This window comes from Lissotriton helveticus, chromosome 7, assembly GCF_964261635.1.
Source record: "Lissotriton helveticus chromosome 7, aLisHel1.1, whole genome shotgun sequence".
In the NCBI taxonomy this organism is placed as follows: Eukaryota; Metazoa; Chordata; class Amphibia; order Caudata; family Salamandridae; genus Lissotriton; species Lissotriton helveticus.
In genome coordinates, this window is record NC_136068.1 from 1,185,234,287 (window position 1) to 1,185,254,377 (window position 20,091).

Sequence of the window (20,091 nt, forward strand, 5' to 3'; positions counted from 1 at the left end):
GAGGTTGCAGGTTTATTACAGCATAAAGGGCAGGAACAGGATGGTAAGGCCCAGCAGCGCTGCTGGTGTCAGGATCGGGACAAGGAAAAGGATGACTTCTTTTAATAACAGTGCATTAGCATATATACATAACGCAAACACATAGCATTACATTGCAATAGGCGTAGCAGTGGGTGGAGCAGAAGGTGTGACGCGTAGCAGTCGCGAAAGATAAGGGTGAAAAGAGGTGTAACAGGGCGTATACATAGACATGTGATGCAAACGTAACAGAATATGTCATGAATGGGGCGGAAACCATGGAGGGGGCTACCTGAGGAGCCGGGACCTCTAACCTGATGGTGCGCGCAAACTAGCAATGACGTATCACTAGGAGAAGCTGGGGGCTATGAACTCTGTGCTAGGAGCAGAGACTGAAGTCTGGAGAGTCAGGGCGACATGTACCTAAACAGTATCTAGTATCTGATGTTTAGAGAACATATTGATATAAACTAGAAGTCAGGAGGGGAAAGGCTAACTTGATTCTAAGACTGGACCATGCATTATTCTACATGTAGTACGTGATGAAGAATATTAAATGACCATTAAATGCAGTATTTCTCTAACGTGGAGACGTGAAGGCTAGACAATGACGGAAACTATTGATGCAGTTCAGTAGCTTAGGAATGCAGAGAAGGAGGACTGAACTGATAACTGGAACTATAACATACTTTTGGCAGACTCAGAGGCAGAGCCAGGCTGAACCGGGCACTGTGAGGCAGGAAGTAAGTGAAGGGTCGAGGATACAGGTGGGGGCTGTATCGCTCCTCAGCGAGGCTTTAGGAGACAGGAGCTGAATCTGATGTCCGGGCCCTTTTGAGGCCTAGAAACGGGGACTTTACAATGAAATAACGTGCACACTGAGAGACGTGGCAACGTAGCTTTACATAGGCCTGATATTCGTAGTATTCACGAGGACTGGAAACTGGCATATTAGAGGTGGACACAACTATAATTGCGTCTTTGATCGAACATGGGGAATACATATGCATATTAATCATGCACACATAACATATGATGGAGGAGGCGTAGGGACACAGAACATGGCAAAATTTACTTTTCCACAACACTCACTAACACATTGGTATATCTCCTACCCGGAGATACAAACACAAATACACAAGAATACTTCAATTGTAACAGGTAAGTAAGCACAAAATACATTGTTCTCTGGGGGAGAGCAAATCATATATTAAGAAAGTGGAATGTGAGCTGCAACCAAAGTCGGGCTTGGACCAGGAGACTCAGAGGAGCTGAGGACACAAGGAACCACCCAAGGTAAGTACCCAGGAACCCCACGGAGGCTGTGTGGAGAGTGGAAAGACAGAGTGGGTGTCCAATAGAAGTTAACGGGGTAGTTGCGCTTCCCAGTGGACTCTGAAGAAACCCTGTGAAAGACAGCCATTGGATACCCCCGGAACCAGGATACCTGCACCAGGGAAGCTGGGTGCATAAGTGCGAATAGGCATTGGAAACCGCTATAGGCCGCTATGGAGGACTTTAGGAAAGATGCATCTTGAAAAGACTGTGCAAGAGTCTCATGGAATCCAAGGGTGAGTTCTGGAAAAGGAGAACCTGTAAGCAGAGGGGACAGTGTCTATGCCACTCAGAGGCGTCCAGGAGGCACGGAAGAGCAATGCCCTCTGATAACGGACGGTTCAGGAGTTGATAGTGACCTTGTCGCTGAAGCTCTGAAGACCAGGCGATGCTCAGGAAGATTAGAAGCCATGCACGAGCTGTCCCACGTCGGAAGTCGAGAACCAGCGGGTTACTGTCCGACGGGAGCAACAACAAGCCTTGGTAGATGCAACAGGTGTGGAAAGCTAAGAAGGAGCAACTTTGGGACAAGCAAGGTCCAAGGGACAAACCACAAGCCGGAGAGTTAGAGCCGGCCCCAAGCAAGGGAGCCCACTGAAACAGAAGACCCTCAGGAAGACTATCTGGCTGAAGGCACAGGAGTCGCAAGAGGACCTCGAGCAGCTTACCTAGATGAAAGGCCCACGGTGCAGAGGATGCGGTGAAAAAGCTGTAGTTGGCAAGAAGAGATGCTGGAGCTTTTTGTAGCCAGAAGATTTCTGGAGTACAGAGCCAACAAGCCTCGGCAATGGCAAGTCGACGCAGTGCACGAGGGGTACTGGCCTCAAACTTAGTGACAGGACAGGTCGGGGCTCAAGGGAGTTGCAGAACCACCACCTGTGTTGCTGAGCCTTTCGCAGTCCATGGGACGTCGGGAGTGGAAAACAAGCCAGCTTCTTTGAGGTGCAGGGGAGTGAACCTGAATGAAGCACATGCAGAGACAACAAGGAAGACTTACAGAACAGCGAGATCAGGAGCAGTAGGAGCAGTAGGAGTCTTCCTTGGTGCAGTCTCGGTTCCAGGCGAAGTCCAAGATGCCCAAACAGTTGAAGATGAAGTGGTTTCGGATTTGAATCTTGTCCCACGACGAATCAGAAGAGCCACCGAAAGGTAAGCCCTTTTCCTATGAGGGAAAGGGTTTGAACGATTCAAGGGGCCCTCCCAGAGGAATGGCTGGACAGGGGGGGAGGATAATCCATTGTCTTTTGTCCAGTTTCGCACCAGAGAGGGACCCAAGGGCTCCCTGAACTAGCTTAAACTGGAGAATGCAAGGAGGGCACCAGATGTGCCCTTCAAAGCAGTCTGATGGCGCTGGCAAGCAAGTGCAGCCCAATACACTTAAGTCCTGTCTCGGAGTTGGTCACACCTCCCTGTGCAGGAAACCTGTTGTTCTACATACCCCTGCTCGAGCTCAGCTCAGCAGCCAGAGGGCAGAATCTTGTCTGGGGTCGGCAGCAGCACTAGATAGCTGTCAGACCCTTGAAGGCTGTTACGAGGAGCACTGGATGCTTCTGGAGGAGCCCCCTGGTGCATGGAATCATACCTCCAACACCGTTAATGGTCTTGGGATATGATTACAACATGTTTGATACCAAACATGCCCAGGTTCGGCACAGCAAATATATAGTTAGCTATTGCGTAGTGACACATGGCGACCATATGTATTAAAATAACTGCTGTCACTTACAAAGCCTGAACAATCGACTCCAGGGGTTTGTAGGGGATGTCCTGCTCATGCAGGGCACCCTCACACTTATAACCTAGCACCCTGCCTTCAAAATTGAAAGGCCTGCCTTAGGTGTGACTTATAGGTTTTAAGTGCAGTGACTTAGATATAAGGAAACGTATATTTGTTGTAAGTAGTGCTAGCACCAACTTAGGCTGCAATGGCTGGCCTGTCGTGGCAGTTTCATTGGTCTCTCATGGGTGGCATAATACATTCTGCAGCCCATGGGAGACCCCTGGTGTACCTATGCCCTGGGTACATTAGTACCATATACTAGGGACTGAGAAGGGTACACCAGTATCCAATTGGGAAGATACCAAAGAACTTACCACTGCCAAATTTAGGGAGAAAGCACAGTGACTGGGGTCCTGATTAGTAGGATTCCAGATCCTACTTTCCTACAAGCAGGTGTTGTCTTCCGGTCGGGAAGTTTACCTTTTCACATGCTTCTTTCGAAGCAGTTTGTTATACTGGTATGTATTACTGATCACATTTGTACCGCTTATAAGAGACCTATCACTTATACTTATCATGAGACCTTGTATATAAAATCTATACTTGTTTCTGTGAATACTCTGAATTTTCAACTCTGGGTTATTTTGGTCTCTGGTTTCTACAACACAGTCCCTTTCTCTACTTAGCGGAGTGCACTTTGAATTGAATTCAGGCAGTGCACATATAGCCTTTGCGTTGGCTAATTTTAAGATTATGCTTACCGGTGAGGGGGTCATATTATGTGATGGGATCCTTACCTGCACATAGGAATTTGTTTCTTGGAAGTGTGCTCCTCTTTGCAGGAGACATTACCTGGTGTCTGATTTGTATTCTTCTGAATACTTAGTTTTGGTTTCCTCCATTTTTGGAGGTGATATTTAGTCTTATGTTCAATTTGGAACATGGTTGTTCTGTGAGGTCTGCTTCTAAGGTCATCTGAGATGCAGTGTCTGTGTATTTTCCTTAGGGTTGTTTACAACCAGGTTTTACATGATTAGAAATATTTCTATTTTATTTAAAAGGAAGGTTCGCCTTTTGACCAGAACATCCTGGATATTTCCATACTCTTTAGCATGGTGCTTTGATAGTTATACATTTTCTGTTGGGAGTTAGGATGTTCTCTGTCTCTGTAAAGACATTTCTCTTTCCCTATTAAGCATTGTTATTTGCTATACCTTACAGTCCTTTAAGAGATCATAGTGTGAACATATGATCTGGTACTTCGTATGTTCTTTTAACACTTCTCTGTCTTAGAGTCAGATTGGATTTTAGCTTATACACTTTGTGGACAATTACTCCGACTGGGTTCCCTTGCTGGGTATTTTTCAAGGGGCTTGGTGCATTTTATTAATCTTGACCTTCTAGGCTAAGTGCTTGTTACTGGCAAGGGGTCATTTTCATGTGGGTATTCTTTAGGTAGTACCAGCCTGTTAGGATACTTTTGACAGGCAGCATTCTTTTAATGCTAAGTCACCAAGGTGTTTATTGAGGGTGTGATATCTCTCTTGATATTATATTGTATAGTACTTTGGGACTATATTTTCAGTTCCGTTTATCCTTGTGTGTATACACAGTTTACATACGTGTGTTGCATGTGTTTACAAATGCAGAGATATTCTTCTGATTTGTGTGATAAAAAAGATATACATTCTTTATAAAAAAACAATTCTATTCTGAGATACGATTGTTTCTCTCTTCGCTGTAAGTTTTGGGTTCAGATCTATATGTGTGTGGAACGCGGATATATAGATCTGGGTGCATTTGATCAACTTTTGTAGCAGATTTATATCGTAATTGCTCTCTGTTAATCTTTACAGGCACTATTCATTGTGTGAACCTTTGGGTGGTCATTTTGTAGAAAAAAATGTTTTCTTTATTTTAGAAATGGACTATGAAATTCATCTGTCTTGATACTTTCATTGATCTTCCCAACCTTGCAATGAATGAGTTTTAATGGGAATGGGTTTTGTAAGCCCTTTGTTTTTTGGAATTATCAGGACAGATTACCTGCAGATATTTCTTTACTGATGTAGAGAATTCAGGTTACAGGGCATTCGTTTTGCAAGCTTTGGTCGCTTTGCTTTTAGCCCTTCTAGCCCAAGAACTCACTTACCCTTAGGGGGTTAAATATTATTGCCTGACTGTTGTCTGATATCTTTGGACAGGGTATTATCCTGTTCCCTTTGATGCTTTGGTTTTCCTGTGCCTCCGAGGTTCTTCCTTATTTACATTGTCTGTGGTCATTGCCACAGGTTTTATGGAGAGCCATGCTCTTTTTCATTTAATTCCTACGTAGGTTTGGTCTGTGGTCAATTTCGACCAGCTTGTTCTCTTTGAGAGTTTTCCTAGAATTAGTTCGCTAGTATAGCTATGATATTTAATTCACAAGTTAAGGAATGTGCAGCTAGATGTCTCTATCAGATGAACAAGTTACATACCTTCAGTAACGTATTATAGGGTAGAGACACAGTGTAACAGCATGGTAAGAGCATTGGCAAAGCCAATAGGCCCTGGTTGTGTGACCTATTACATTTTCTAATTCATGTTTCTACTGGTACAAGAAGAGGCCTGCAAACATTTCATTTTTGCTTTATTAATGTGAAAAATGTCATGAATTTATCAAAATGCATCCATGATGAGAAAAGCAGAGATCGGTAAGATATTGGAATGTATGATGTTAATAGTGCTACTTTACTAAATTCATGCTTTCTGGAAACTTCTATTTTACCTATGGTCTAACCCCTCCCGTGCATTTCCTTTCATTACCATTTGAGTCACAACGGCTTTGTTCATCCTGTTGGTACTATTTATCATCTTTTCTCCAGTAATTGAGGCAGATTTATATTTGGGGGCCTGCATGATTATTTTTGAAGCTCTGTAGTGGTAGCCACCTGTCCTCGTTGAATTTCTGCAGTGTGTGTTATAAGCAAAATAAAAATACATATGGCAAAATTGTTGTGGTTGCTGACTCACTCTATTCCTTCAATACTCAAAATGATAGCCATGCTCTTTCCTGGATGTAGCCGTCTGTTCTCCATGGTCAAAAGTGACCAGAACAAGAAAAGAAAAAATATAGTCATTTGATCAAATAACATTCGAATACCTCAAAAAGTCAGATATCCCATGTACTTCAGAAAGTTCACACTTAACAGAGACTCGTGCAACATTCTTTTTCAGCATGAACCTTAGTATGGAAGTGTAAGTTGTTTAAATAAGTATTGTGGTCATTGAAGTTAGTCCTGTCTGTAATGTGAGACACATGAAGTTGCCTGGATTTCCACAGATTCCTAGCCTCTTTAGATTGCTTTCATCTGATGTTTTCAAGAATCCAAAGCAGCAGAGCTTTAAAAATATTTAAAAGAACCATTGGAGCAACAGGTTATTTCTGTGAAGGTTATGTTATTCTTGGGAAGAGGTCCTATGGGAAATATTCACATTTTGGCCTATTTTCAATTTGAAGTTCTGGTGTCTTGACAAAATATCCACTCTTTGCAGCTGGATCATGATTAGGACTAGTCTGCAACTTGCAAGCTTACTCTTTTTTTGTGTTCAAAATCTATTTATTCGATTTTCAACAAGCAATACAGTAATTTACAGTAACATTGCCCAATATAGGTGTTCATTGTAGGAAAGTGTTTTTCTGTTGCAGTAACCCCTCCCTCACCACCCGCCCAAACACTCGTTGCCTGACACTTGATGCACTTTGACTGATGTGCCCTGGGACCCTGCCAGTCAGGTTCCCAGGTTCTGTTTTTCTTTCCCAAACCTGTACCTATGTACCTACAATTTGCCCATCTATGGCCACTGATCAGCCCCTTGTAAAAGGTACCATGGGTACCAAGGGCACTGTGACCAGGGAAGGCTTCTAAGTGCTGCAGCACCAATTGTGCCACCCTGCACCTTTACACCCACACACTGCCATTGCAGACTGCGTGTTTTGATGACTAGAAAAGTGTAGAGCCGACATGGCACACATCCCTGTGTGCCATGCCTGCAACCCACTGCCTGGTAGGTAAGTCACCCCTCTAGCAGGGTGCACTAGCCCCCAGGTGAGGGAGGGTACGGTGGCATAAGCCCTGTACCCTTACGGTGTCTAAGTCCATTCTTAGACATTGTAAGTGTAGTAAAGCCATAAAAAGTACATAAAGAGAGGTCTGGGAGTTGGTCATTACAAACTCTACAGCTCCATAATGGCTTTACAGTTTGGTGGCAAACTTCTCAGCAAATTAAACCCACACTGACGCCAGTGTGGGATTTAATGTAAAATGTACACTGAGGGCATCTTATAGATTCCCCCTTTAAAACAACCAGTCCTGGTGTGGTTCCTGATTGGCTGCCTGCCATTTACCACCACCAACCAGGTTTCTGGCTCTCTGGGTCCAGATAAAAAAAGCCCATCCTAGGCAAAGGTGTCATTCCTCCCCCCCCCCCCCAGGAAGGGCTGGGTCCTGCCGCCTCTGTAAGTGCCCTTGCCTTTTGCTGCCCGCAGTAACTGGCTCCCACCGGTTCTGACCCCACTTTAGGCGGAAGAATTGACATGAAAACCAAGTTCGGATGAGAGGTGTGTCCACCTTTGCAAACCCCACCCATCAGGTGGAGGAGGCAAGGTGAAGCACACATCTCTGTTCCCTCCATCTTGAAGATGAGGGGACCTAGCCAATTAGTAAGAGGGGCATGCTCCCTCCCACTGCAGGGTGGCATAATAGGGGGTGTACTCACCCCACGGAAGGTACCCATTGGTCCCGACCAGCACACCCCTAAATGTTGTATTTAGGGGGACCCTGAATCTTGCCTCCCTAGATTCCTGCAACCTAAGAAGAACAAGCATTGGCATAGCCAATAGGGTTCTCTTTTGGGACCTTATAAGTATTTAGTTATGCAGCACAATACCCTTGGTGCAACCACATCAACTGTTGATTGGCTAAACACTTATAAGGTCCCAAAGGTGAGACCTATTGGCTATGCCAATGCTTGTTTACATAGTGTTGCTGGGAGGCATAGTGCACACAATATAAAACCTTAAATATGGGAAATGCCCCAATAAGGTGACATGACAGAGGTTATGAAACTGTAGTTTTAAATGCAGACTAGTGTATTATTTTACGATCCATTGTATTGAATAATCTTGTCCTTAAAATTGAAGAAATTATGAAATAGGGCAACCAACAATTATAATCAGTTGTAAGTGAGAGTTTGTTTGTGGCAGTTAGTGAGTGTGAGTTTGTAATAGTGAGTATAAGAGAGTGAGTAAGATAGTGTTTTAGAGTGTGAGTAAGAGAGTAAGTGTGCGAGAGTAATTTTGAGACATTGAGTTAGATGGACTGACTGAGATACACTGTTTTAAATATTGTTTGTTACTGACTGTGATTGAGTGAGTTAGTGACTGTGAGAGATTGTTTAAAAATATATAGAGCGCGTGCATTTTACAATTCATATTGCATTGTCTAAAGTGAATTTTGTTGCTTGACGTACTTTTTCACGAAAGGCAGTTTTGTCTCCAGCTGACACATGGTGAAACAACAACCCGGTAATGTTTAAGAACGAAACCATGTGTATGTTGGATACAAGGCTGACTTCCGGGAAGTATTACGTTATGCCACAGAATTCTGTTCAGGAGATGCAATGTAAGAAACTGTGTGATTTGTGACCAAGACTGTCTTTAGGGAAATCGCACATAGTTTCAATTTTTTTAGACAATAAGTACGTCGTGCCACAGAATTCACTTTAGACGATGCAATATAAATTGAAAAATGCACGCGCTCTATATATTTTGAAACAACAACCTGCGCGTGCATTTTTCAATTTATATTGCATTGTCTAAAGTGAATTCTGTGGCATGACGTACTTTTTCACGAAAGGCAGCTTTGTCTCCAGCTGACACATGGTGAAACAACAACCCGGTAATGTTTGTTTAAGATCTAAACCATGTGTAAGCTGGAATCTGAAAGAGACACGTTAGTATTAGATTCCTTACCTTAGAATATCCCCAGGCGTCAGACTGGATCCGAAAACTTTTGCGTAGCAGTACCCTTGCGTGTCGGTAGGCGTCGGCTGCGGCTCCGCGTCTGTCGTCGGCGTCGTGGGCGCCGTGATGACATCGTCGGAGTACTTAGACGCCGCCTCCGCGTGCTGACGTCAGTTCTTCTTTTTTCCGCGCCAGCAAGCGCAGATCTGGAAAAAGCAGTAACCCTAGTCAATTTTTGACTAACTTTTTTTGATCGCTTTGATCATTTTTTGAAGTCTTTCGACTCCGATTGGTGCCGTAGGGATGCCCGGCTTTAAGCACTGCGAGGATTGCGACCGCCTGATGTCGGTGACGGATCCTCACCACTTGTGTTTAACGTGTCTAGGCGTCGATCACGACGACAAGGCCTGCTCCGACTGCCGGGCCCTCTCTTCGAAAGCCAGGCGGGAGCGGTCCCGCAGGCGACTCGAACTCCGGCAGTCGGTCCCGCGCCGCGAGAGGTCTCGGTCCCACGGGAGGTCGAGGGACAGGTCGCGGGCTCGGAGCCACCACAGCTCCGGGAGTAGGCCACACTCCTCCGGGTCGAAGTCGTCGTCAGGTAAGAGGCACAAGAAGTCCAAGAGGCTTCATCGCTCTGCGGACCCCCCCCCCCGACGCTCGCGCGATGCGGCCGGGGGTTCGGGTGACACCGCCCACGCGGCTCCGTCGGAGTCGCGGGCGCCGAGTTCAGCTCCACACCCTCCGATCCCTGAGCTCAACGCGACGCCGGAGGAGATCGAGCGCTTCCTCATGGCCATGAGGAAACTCTCTCCTCCGACGGGCTCCGCGGCGCCTTCGGGCCCAGCGGACCCGTTTGGGACCCCTAGCGGGTCGGGGGTTTCTGCCCCGACGCCGTCGGGTGCTTCGGCTCCGGCGCCGGCGCCTTCGGGCCCGGCGCCGCGGGGTCCAGTTGCCCCGGCGCCACCAGCGCCTTCGGGCCAAGCGCCGCGGGACACCGCTAGACCTTCTTCGGGTTCTGGATCGTCGCCGGTGGACCTTACGACCTCCCCGGCGTCGGACCATCAGGTGTCTCCTCCGGCACCGTCCTCGGGCGGCGCCGTCCCCGATGCCCCCTTCAATCCTGTTCCGACATCGGGACGGCCCCAATGGGCGCCGCTCCAGACGTCGTCTGGGGAGTTTCACTTCTATGAACAGGCCCCATTAGTTGAGAACCCTGAGTTTCAGGAGATGGGTGATGAAGAGGATTGGGAGGGGTCTGAGGACCCTCTGACCAGAGAGTGGCAGTCTCATGAGGACTGGGCAGGAGACCTTGGGGAGGCCAGTGGCCTGGACACCTCTCCAGACACTGGTTTTGTCTCCCCTCCTACCGTGGCTTCGGAGGAGGGGGCTACCTACAGCGTGGTGTTGATGAGGGCTGCCAAGGCCTTGAGCCTTGAGCTCCCCGTCGCGGCCGTGAGGACTAATCTCCTCACTGAGGTCCTTAAACCGCAGTCAAGCTCGGCCGAGCCTCTGCTGCCCTTTAATGAGGCCTTGACCGACGTTCTTCTGGGCACTTGGTCCAAGCCCGCTACGGGTTCGCCCGTAGATAGGAACGTGGCCAGACGCCACCGCCCCGCCCCGGGCGACCCATGTTTCCTGTCCACCCACCCTACCCCCGAGAGCCTGGTCATCCAGGCCTCTAATTCCCAGACCACATTCCAGTCGGCGCCGCCGGACAGGGAATCCAAGAGGTACGAGCAGTACGGCAAAAAGATCTTCTCGTCCCTAAGTTTGGGACTGCGGTCTTCCAACACCGCATGCCTCTTGGGGCGCTACACCCACTCTCTGTGGGATACGGTCGCGGAAGTGCTGCCAGAGTGTCTGTTGGAGGTACGGGCCAAACTCGACCAAGCCCTTGTGGAGGGCCGGGATGCAGCCAAATATTCCATACGGTGTGGGCTGGATACCACCGACTCACTGGGTAGAGCGATGGCAGCGACGGTGGCGGTCAGACGCCACGCCTGGTTGAGGTCCGCCAACTTTTTGGCCGATGTCCAGAACACCTTGATGGGCATGCCGTACGATGGCCGCGCCAGTAATCGGCTGCCTTTCATTCCTTTCGTGGCCACGGAAGGGGTGTGCCCACACGTGCTGCCAGCCACGCTCCGCAGGGTAATGCCCAACGCGGTGGCGGCCGTGGGAACCGCCGTCCCGGCGGTCGGGGACAACGGTGAGGTGATTCATTTTTGATATAGGGTTGTTAAATTGTATTCAATGACCTAGAGGGTCACTTTGTGACCATTTGTGGATAGTGCGCAGTGTTGCGACTGTCTTGGTAGCATTTTTCCACTTTTGTCTATTGACCCCTGTTAGACAGCGAGGGTTACACTGCTGCACCAATTGTGTTAAGATTGTTTATTTGTTAGCAATATTTGATTACCTTTTGAGTACCTTTAATTGCTGTGCGCTTCCAACCCCACTTCTTTTCCCATATTTTAAGAGCCATCAGAGTCGGAGTCGCTATGTATGCGGTATGGGGGTGATGCTATTTCTGGAGCCAGGCCAGATTCCACAGAGGTCTCGAGGCCACTGCACGGTCCATATGCAGCCAGTGTTTTCCACTCTCCCGGACCATCCACTCACACAGATGTAGAGCAAATGGGCAGCCCAGTAGTAATCTAAAAGATTACGGCAGACGATAGCCCTGCTGTTCCGCGGCAGCATGAGTAGAGCATTTGAGATGCACGGTTGCTTCCCTTTCCAAATAAAAGATCAGAGATCTGTATGCATGCGCTTAATATCCTCAGCAGGTATGGTGGTAGGGAGTAACTGGAAGAGGTAAAACAGCCTGGGGAGGACGCTGATTTTTACAGCGTTTATACGACCTAGCCAGGAAACATGAAGGGGCCTCCATCGCCTAAGATTTTCCAGGATGCCCTTCTCAGGTCCATGTCTCTAGAGAGTTGGTGATGGTAAGGCCAAGATATTGGATGGAGTGAGTCGCCCAGTGGAAGGGGGCCAGCCCCTGCACTCGTGGGAGCTGTTGCTGTAGGATGGTCAGATTAGGTATTTGTGATTTGGCCATGTTGATCTTGTATGCATATACTGTTTTGAACACTTGCAGGCTCTTCATGGAAAGTTCCTGGTCCAGTTTTACTACCAGATTCTTTATGGCGTGACAAGATACAGGAGCTGCCCTCAGCTCCGCAGGCCACTAGTCAGGAGTCCAAAGAAACTGAGCTTTTCGGAACAGTAAGGTTTCAGTTTTTTCACTGGCCATCTGGAGACAGTTTGTAGTCATCCAGGCCGCAATTTTTTTCAGACAATCTTGATAGCGATGTTTTGCCTTTTCAATGTCCTGCCCCAGCTAAATACATTGTTTGCTGCAGATCGTCTTCTCTCGTGCACATGGCAGTAACATCTTTGTGAAGTTTTTTTTTTTTAACCGAGTTTTATATAGCGCGAATCTGACCCGATCCGTTTATCAGAGCCCTTTACATAGCACCAGTTGCATTACATGAGGAAACATTCATTTTAAGTTCGGCATGGGGAGATTAACAGCTAGATTCATCAAAGTCCCGTTTTGCGAGTCTGTAATAGCGATTCATAAGGAATCGCTATTAAGGACTTGCAAAACGGGATTCATATAGGAATTGCAAAAAATATTGCGATTCCTACATCTTCCTTATTTGCGATTAGCAAATTGCTAATCGCAAATAAGGAATAACTCCCCATTCATTCCTATGGGCCTAAAGGCCCATAGGAATGAATGGGGATCGCAAATAAGAATGCGATTTCAAGGGTGCCAGGGGTGTCCAAAGGACACCCTGTAGCACCCCTGAAAAGCAAATATAGCCAGATGTTGCGCACACACATGTCCAAAGGACATGTGTGTGTGTAACATACCACTCAGAAAAATGCACTAAAGTGCATTTTTCTGAGTTTTCGCTATTTACCACGATAGCGGCCAGGAATAGCGAATTCGCTATTAGAAAATGGTTAATGAATTGCATTTAAGGAATCTCAAATAGAGATCCCTTAAATGCTATTCCTCGCAAATATGCGATTTCGCAATTAGCGATTTTTGCATTTGGGATGATGAATCCCAAATGCAAAAATTGCACTCGCAAAGGGTCAGAATCTGGCCCTTTGCGAGCCGTTTTCGGCTTGATGAATCTGTTCTTAAGTGATTTGCCCAGAATCACAGGATGTTCAGCGTCATTGCCGAGACTCGAACCCCGTTTCCCAGATTTGAGGTTGACTGCACTAGCCGTTAGGCCAAGTTCCTGGTTGCAGCTCTTGAAATTCATTTTGAGTAAAGCAATCTCAAAACGAATGTCTTTCAGGAATTTTTCCACATAGTCTGGTCTGATGGGGTAGGCGTTGGGAACCCGAAGGCCCTGTGAAGCTGGTTTGCCCTTGCCGCTAATGTTTGCCAAGAAACAATTCGACCAGAGGTGGATGACTGAGCTCTCTCTGGTAGCTTTGCCCCTTGACATAGTAAGAAAGGGATGCGCTGGAGCAGTCCAGGTGCCTATATTCGGAAGGGGGTAAGTAGCCCCAGACTATCCCTGTCACAGATCAATGCCCTGAGTTTGTCCTGCAAGCCGTGGCATCAGTTGTGGGGGCAATCAAGGCGGGAGGAGAAAACATGAGGCAAAGTCCCACTGCAGTGCTCAATTCTTTCCAGACAGGCCCCTGCGTAATGCTTCTCAATTCCGTGGGGCGTGCCTGTGTAGTCATGCATCCCAGGGTGAGGCAGGTCTGTATGGGATGAGTGCACTCAGTCTCTGTGATAGATAGGCCTGACGCCCCTCGTGTGTCAACTGCTCATGGTCGATGGTCACTTTTCAGCACCAGGTGGCGAGGACCCCAGATTCAAGCCTTACCATCCAACCCAAGGGCGGGCAAGAAGATTACTCCTTGGGTGCCCCCCAACCAGGCAAGCACCTTGTCTCCTTAGCACCCTAATGGGATGTAGGGCCAGAATCCAGGGCAGGCCCTAATAAGGCCCCAATAAGGCCCCAGGTGAAGTTTGCACCACATTGTCCCCGGGGCCATGCCACTGCCCGACCTGAACCCCAAGCAAAGAGGGCGGCCCACGCCCGCTCACCTCCCGTGGTAGATCGGTCTGCTACTGGCCCAATTCCAGGACCTCCAGGGCGCCCCCTCGCGTGATCCTCTCCTCGACCAAGTTCTTAGCTAGCTTCCCAGGGAAGGAGTGCACTCTGCCAACCGATGCCAATAAGAAGGCAGTTCAACTGCCAACTCCAGGGCCAGTCTCGCGAGGCCAATGAAGCAGGAGCGTGGACCGCGTGGGAGACCAAATGGTGTCCGGCAATCCGCTAGGCTGCTTTGCTCCAGGACTCAAAGTCCCCCTCTCCTGTGCGCCGCCTCAGGCCAGAGGGCCCACCCATGCAGTCATTGACTGACCTGCTCCATCACCAAAAAACTGAAAACTTTATTTACATAGCCCTTTGGAAAAGATCAGCTCTAGCCAAATGGTACTGTGCAGGTAACATTTGAGGTTGTTTGTAATTCTCTTACTAGCGCTAAAAGACGATTGGTGATTATGCGCTATACAAATGAAACTTAACATAACACACAAGATGGCGCTTTCTCAGAAGAAAGTCTGCTGGCGTAAACCCCGCTGAGCGGGGTACAGAACGATTGCCGGGCATTCCTAAACTTGGGCCCCCGGAGTAGCAGACCACACTAATGGAGCTGCTGGAACAGACTGAATCCAGATTTAAGGCCCAAAACAGTTTGGAGCTCGGACGAGCAACGTCCTACTCCATTCCTAGTCAGTCCACGGCCCCTTAATGCAGCTTTGTAACAAGAAAATTGCACTGGGATAAAGTGAGGTAAACAGACAGTACAGATTTGAATTCAGGATCAGCAAAAAGGCTTTGAGGAGACATTGAAGCCTGAATTACTGTTTGAAAAGAAGCTGGCATTTCACTTTGACAAAGTTCAAAAGATTGAAACTGGGTCCAGTAGGGAAATTCCTTGTCTACCACACCACACCAACCTTAAATCAAACACCTGCATTGTCTCCCTATAAATAATACTCCTGGATTAACATCCTAAACGTTGCTTAGAGAAGTGTCCAACGATATTTCCCAAGAGCTGCATTTAAAGAGCTAAGTAATATTTCACTATTGAATCAGCTCTGATTTGTTCCAGCTCACCTCCAATTGGGGAATACCTTAAAAACATGTTTACTGAATAAAGAATACAGGATTTCTGACGCATCTTGATATGGTTCACATGGGGTAAGCACTAACCTTTACAAACTTGCTTAAGTTCAGAGTGAGCTGGACTGTTATTTTGGACACATAAAAAATGTTAAGACTTTGTATGCGTCTTTGAAGACAGCCTTGGTAAAATATGATGTAGTAGGTTGCCATCCTGCTTATTGTTGTCTGCATGTCATCGCAGTCTCATCTGTCCATCATATTCATTTACACCATCATCTTTTTTTTTTCTTTTTGCAGATTATGATATCATTAGTCTGACATGTTAACTGGAACAGACCAGGATGCTGGGGATTTTGTGTGGGTCTTTTACTTTGATGCTTCCCATTTCATATGTGACCCAGATCTTTTGGCACAGCCCTACAGCCCTCTTTTCAGAGCAACCATGCCGGAATATACATGCTGAAAATGTATAGATGTGTTTATTGTACAGCCCAGTAATATTGTGACACCTAAGTTGTCAGTTAAATTGAATTTGTTCTGTAAACTATGTATTTTATTGTGCATAATTGAGATTTGTTAATAAAACTGAACCATGCAAAGGAGTTTTGCAGTAACCGTTAAAAAACTGGTTTAATTGTTGCTGGTCCTTTTCAATTATGCATTTGTCCAAAGATTTTTGCATCATTGTAAATTAACTATATGTATATACTGTATATTGCAAAAAGGCTAACATTTTAGGAAAATGTTCCTGTGACTCAAGTTGTGACCACGATCAGTAAAAAAAAAACAAAAAAAACGAAAGTCTCCAATATGTCATACATTTTATATGATGGATATGTTTTGTGTGTGATGACAAATCCTTTGACTGCCACAGAAGGAAAATAAATTAGTGTTCCTAAGAAATTGTTTTCATTGTTGTAGGTTGCCTCAAACTGCTTGAACTTGGCTTCCTTTTAGAGCAAGTGCTTTCTTGGAGGGTACTTAATTGTCCCTTTTTCTGTATTCTGCAGGTCCCATAACAACAAACTGCAGTCTACAACTTCTTAGAGCTCAGCTTGCACTCCTAACAAACAAAATGAAGATCTGGTTGTCAGTGAAGGTTATACAAAGAAGCCAGATATTTATGTAGTCTGGTGGTCCAGACCAGAACTGTTTCAGTGGTCACCACAGTTGCATTAGGATTTTTGTCTTATTTTTGTCCAAAGGACAATGGAAAGAAATCAACAGCACATCTGTTCTTGTCCTGGTCAAATCTTGGGGCAGAAGCAGGAAAACGTTGTTTTGTTGAGAGTGGAAGGAAAAAAACAAGCAAGAAGCAAATACTCAATGGAGTCCGGTTCAGCTCCATGGAAATGCCACGTCTGTTCTTCAGTGAAGAAACTGGTCTAAAGTCCGCCCAGAAAACCTTTGACTGTATTTATTTATTTTATGAACACTTTTATATTGCTGGCTTCATTTGCCAGCCGAATATTTGTTTTTCTTATATAAAAAAGAAATCCTACATCCCTTTTGGTTACATGTAATCCAGTCTGTACCTTAACATGATTCCTGTAGGTAAAAGTACAAGAAAACCTTTAGGTGTCTTTTCTTTCTATGAAAGGAGCTGCTATGTACACATGTGCACATCCATGCAAACTGGGACTTAACAAAGAATTTATTGTTAATGGTTTAAATAACAATAATTAAGCTGCCATAAACAGTCGGGCTGAATGCTCATGGACTATAGACTGTTGTTCTGAATATAGCAGTAAAGTTTGTCATTTACTCTGCACCAGACTAAAATGAGTAAAAACTCTATTTGAAGGTATCTTGTTTGTAAACATTTGTCAGAATCTAATTTTTCCCCTTTTTGTATTGAGACTCAGAATATGGATGTATATGAAACATAATAAAAAGGAGATCGCTGTTCTCCCCACAAGAAACGGTGTCTGAATGTGCACAAAATGAAAAGGTTATTTTGTGAAACAGGTTAACTTTCTGGTGAAGATATGTGTCTTATCTGAGGAAAAAGTAATGAAAGCATAGTAAAGTCTAAAGTTGACTTAAAAGTTGTATGCATTTTTCCAAAAACGTTGTTTTATACTTCTGTTCATTTTTAGTCAGATTAACCCAAAGCTCTTTGCAGCTTCTATTTTTAACTTACTGATAGAGACTTCAGATTCCTGTTATTGTTAATATCCCAAGGCGGCAGACTGGATCTAGAGAATTTTGTTAGCAATTACGTTCCATGTCTGTAGGTGGCATCGTGCAGCTCTGCGTCAGATGTGACGTTGGGTCCACTGTATCTGAACACTTCTGCTTGCTGAGATCAGTTACTTTCTTTCCACGCCTTCTGATGTGGCTCCAGAGCTCTTTTTGAATCCTCTCAGACAGTTTTCCTCAAAGTTTCCGCTGTGCAAGGAACATGTCCCCTCTAAAAACAACTGGGTTTAAACCTTTTAAAGACTGCAGCTGACAAATGTTGGTTACAGGCATCCATGTTATCTTTCTCTTGTGTCTCGGCTCCAGGCATGAATCTGCACCATGTGAATGCTGCATGAAGATTAGAAAGAAGCCATCAATTACCGCAAAACTAAACTTGTTGTCGTAGAGTATCCGAGGAAGTCAAAGTTATCCCGGTCAATGATGCAGTCTTGTTCTCACTCCCAGGGCTGCTCTTGTGATCATTCATTTTCCAATTCTAGTTGTACAGGTAAGTTGAAAAAATCAAAGAAGTTGAGGCACGAATTCCCTTCATCCCACCATTCGGAGTAACTTGATGTCCTGATTACCTCCAGACCACTGAGTCAATACCCTCTTTTGGAACTGATTCTACAATTGATCCTGATGTGCCCTGACTTCCCCGGATCATCGACAACAACTCCACAGGTTTATAGTGGCACTAGACAGAATATTTGATACTCTACCAGAACCCTCTGAGCTCCTTCAGGCCTTGAGTAACTGATGTAGCCTTCTGTTGGGCTACTGCCAGTGGATTCATCACTGACGCCGAATGCGCCCCTCGATCTTAATTTGCGGCAGGCCCCATTTCCGATCCTGCTACTTCTAACTGATGCACCAGTTCAACGTCTGGCACCCAACCGATGTTGCCACCCCGGGTCTCGATGTCAGAACCGGAGCCAATAGTTTTTTGTACTCTGAAATGTACCTTCTCGTACTCCTCCTAGACCCCCCCCGCCCCCCTCCCCCCATCCATCCCAGGTCAAACAGGGCAGGCATGTATTGGTACTCCCACCCACATGTTTATGATGACAATAATGATGCTGATAACTCTTATGACGAGCATAATATATTTGTGGATTTACAGGATGCATGTGGAGTGGACACCTCTCCACACATTAGTCTTTCCTCACCTAGCCCAGTGATGGCAACAGAAGAGTTGCATCCTTTGTCCCGATGATCAGGAGAGCAGCAGACATTTTTGACCTTACGCTGCGCACAACAGTGATAAAAACAAATGTCCTGACCGAGCTACTCAACTCAGGCCAAACAAGCCTAGAACCCTTGCTTCCATTAAATGAAGCCATTAATGATGTGCTTGTGTGCCCCTGAGCAAAGCCAGGATCTTGCTTGCTGGAAAAAGGCAGGTGGCAAGCAGCATAGACCTGCTCCAGAGGATCCGAATTTCCTACCAACACTGTACTCTGGAGAGCTTAGTGCTTCAAGCATCTACTAGTACCTTAGCCCCAACATGTTGCGCACGACTCGCCCAATTGAGAGTCAAAGCACATGGAGGTATTTGCCAAAGAAATGCTCTCCTCCTCCAGCCTTCCCCTCGGGTCCATCTATACTAATTGCTTCCTGGGTAGGTATTCACATATGCTGTAGGAAAAAGTGGCAGATATCTTGCCAGCTGTCCCAATTGAAATTCTGCCAACCCTTATCTTGAATGGCCAGTATGCAGCAAAGTACTCTATTTGTTCAGTCTGGATACAACCAACTGTCTAGGTGGGGCAGTTGGCACCGGTGCGTTATTTCGGCAAGAAGCATGCATTCACCCCACAGGTTTCTCTTCCAATGTCCCTCATGGAAATGCGCTTGGACTGAAGGCAAACTCGGTCTTGGAAAGATTTAAAGAGCGCAACGCCACTGGTCGCTCTCTAGGCCTAGCTCTGCCTACTCAGCTGTTCCCCCAACAAACTTGCCCCTATCGAGGCTTTGGCAGGAGAGGCAGCTGAGGCACTGTCAATATGTACCTCTAACAACAAGCCTCCCAGTTCTTTCAAGGTAGAGGGTGGGGATCAAGTCAACTGCATCCAGGTTCCCAGGTGCAACCTTCTACCTAAACCCCAGACACGCTTTCCGCGGGTGCCGCACAAGAGCTTTTATTAACCCCTGGTAGCACACAATTGCACAGTGGGGAGACTGCATCACCTTCGACCTGCCCGGGTGGAGGAGCATCACATCTAACCAATAGGTGCTCCAGGTTGTGGCACATGGTTACTCCTTATCCTTCCTGTTGCATCCTGCAGCTATGCCACCCACACTGCAACACCTCCCAGAGGACCACTTGTCCATATCACAGAGAGCAGTTCTGGCTTTCTTGGCCAAGGGATTCATAGAAAGGGTTGCTGGCATCAGAGATTGCGACTCACTGTTACTCCTGTCACTTTGTGGTGATGAGCTCTGCCCTATCTTCTATTTGCACACTTTGAACTTCTTCCTCCAGAAGGACAAGTTCAAAATACTCACAGTTGTACGAATCCTGTCTGCCTTGGACCCAGAAGACTAGATAGTGGTATTGAACTTGCAGGATGCCTATTTTCACATCACTGTCATTCAGTCTCACAAATGCTACATGCTGTTTCAGGCAGGCCAAGGCACTTTGTTTACTG

At 46.3% G+C, this 20,091-nt stretch overlaps 1 protein-coding gene across 5 annotated transcripts in view; it reads left to right on the forward strand.

Moving 5' to 3' along the window:
* Window positions 1-17,178, forward strand: part of BPTF (bromodomain PHD finger transcription factor) — a 1,855,127-nt gene extending 1,837,949 nt beyond the window's left edge. For 2 of the 5 annotated variants that reach the window (XM_078654328.1, XM_078654329.1), the window contains exon 32: window positions 16,267-16,443. In XM_078654328.1, coding sequence (XP_078510454.1) covers window positions 16,267-16,303 — 37 coding nt within the window. In that variant the 3' untranslated portion in view covers window positions 16,304-16,443. Of the gene's footprint in view, window positions 1-15,553; window positions 15,686-16,266 lie in introns of those variants that run through there. The other 3 variants (XR_013598794.1, XM_078654332.1, XM_078654330.1) reach the window with 3 other exon arrangements.
* Window positions 17,179-20,091: the final 2,913 nt, after the last annotated feature.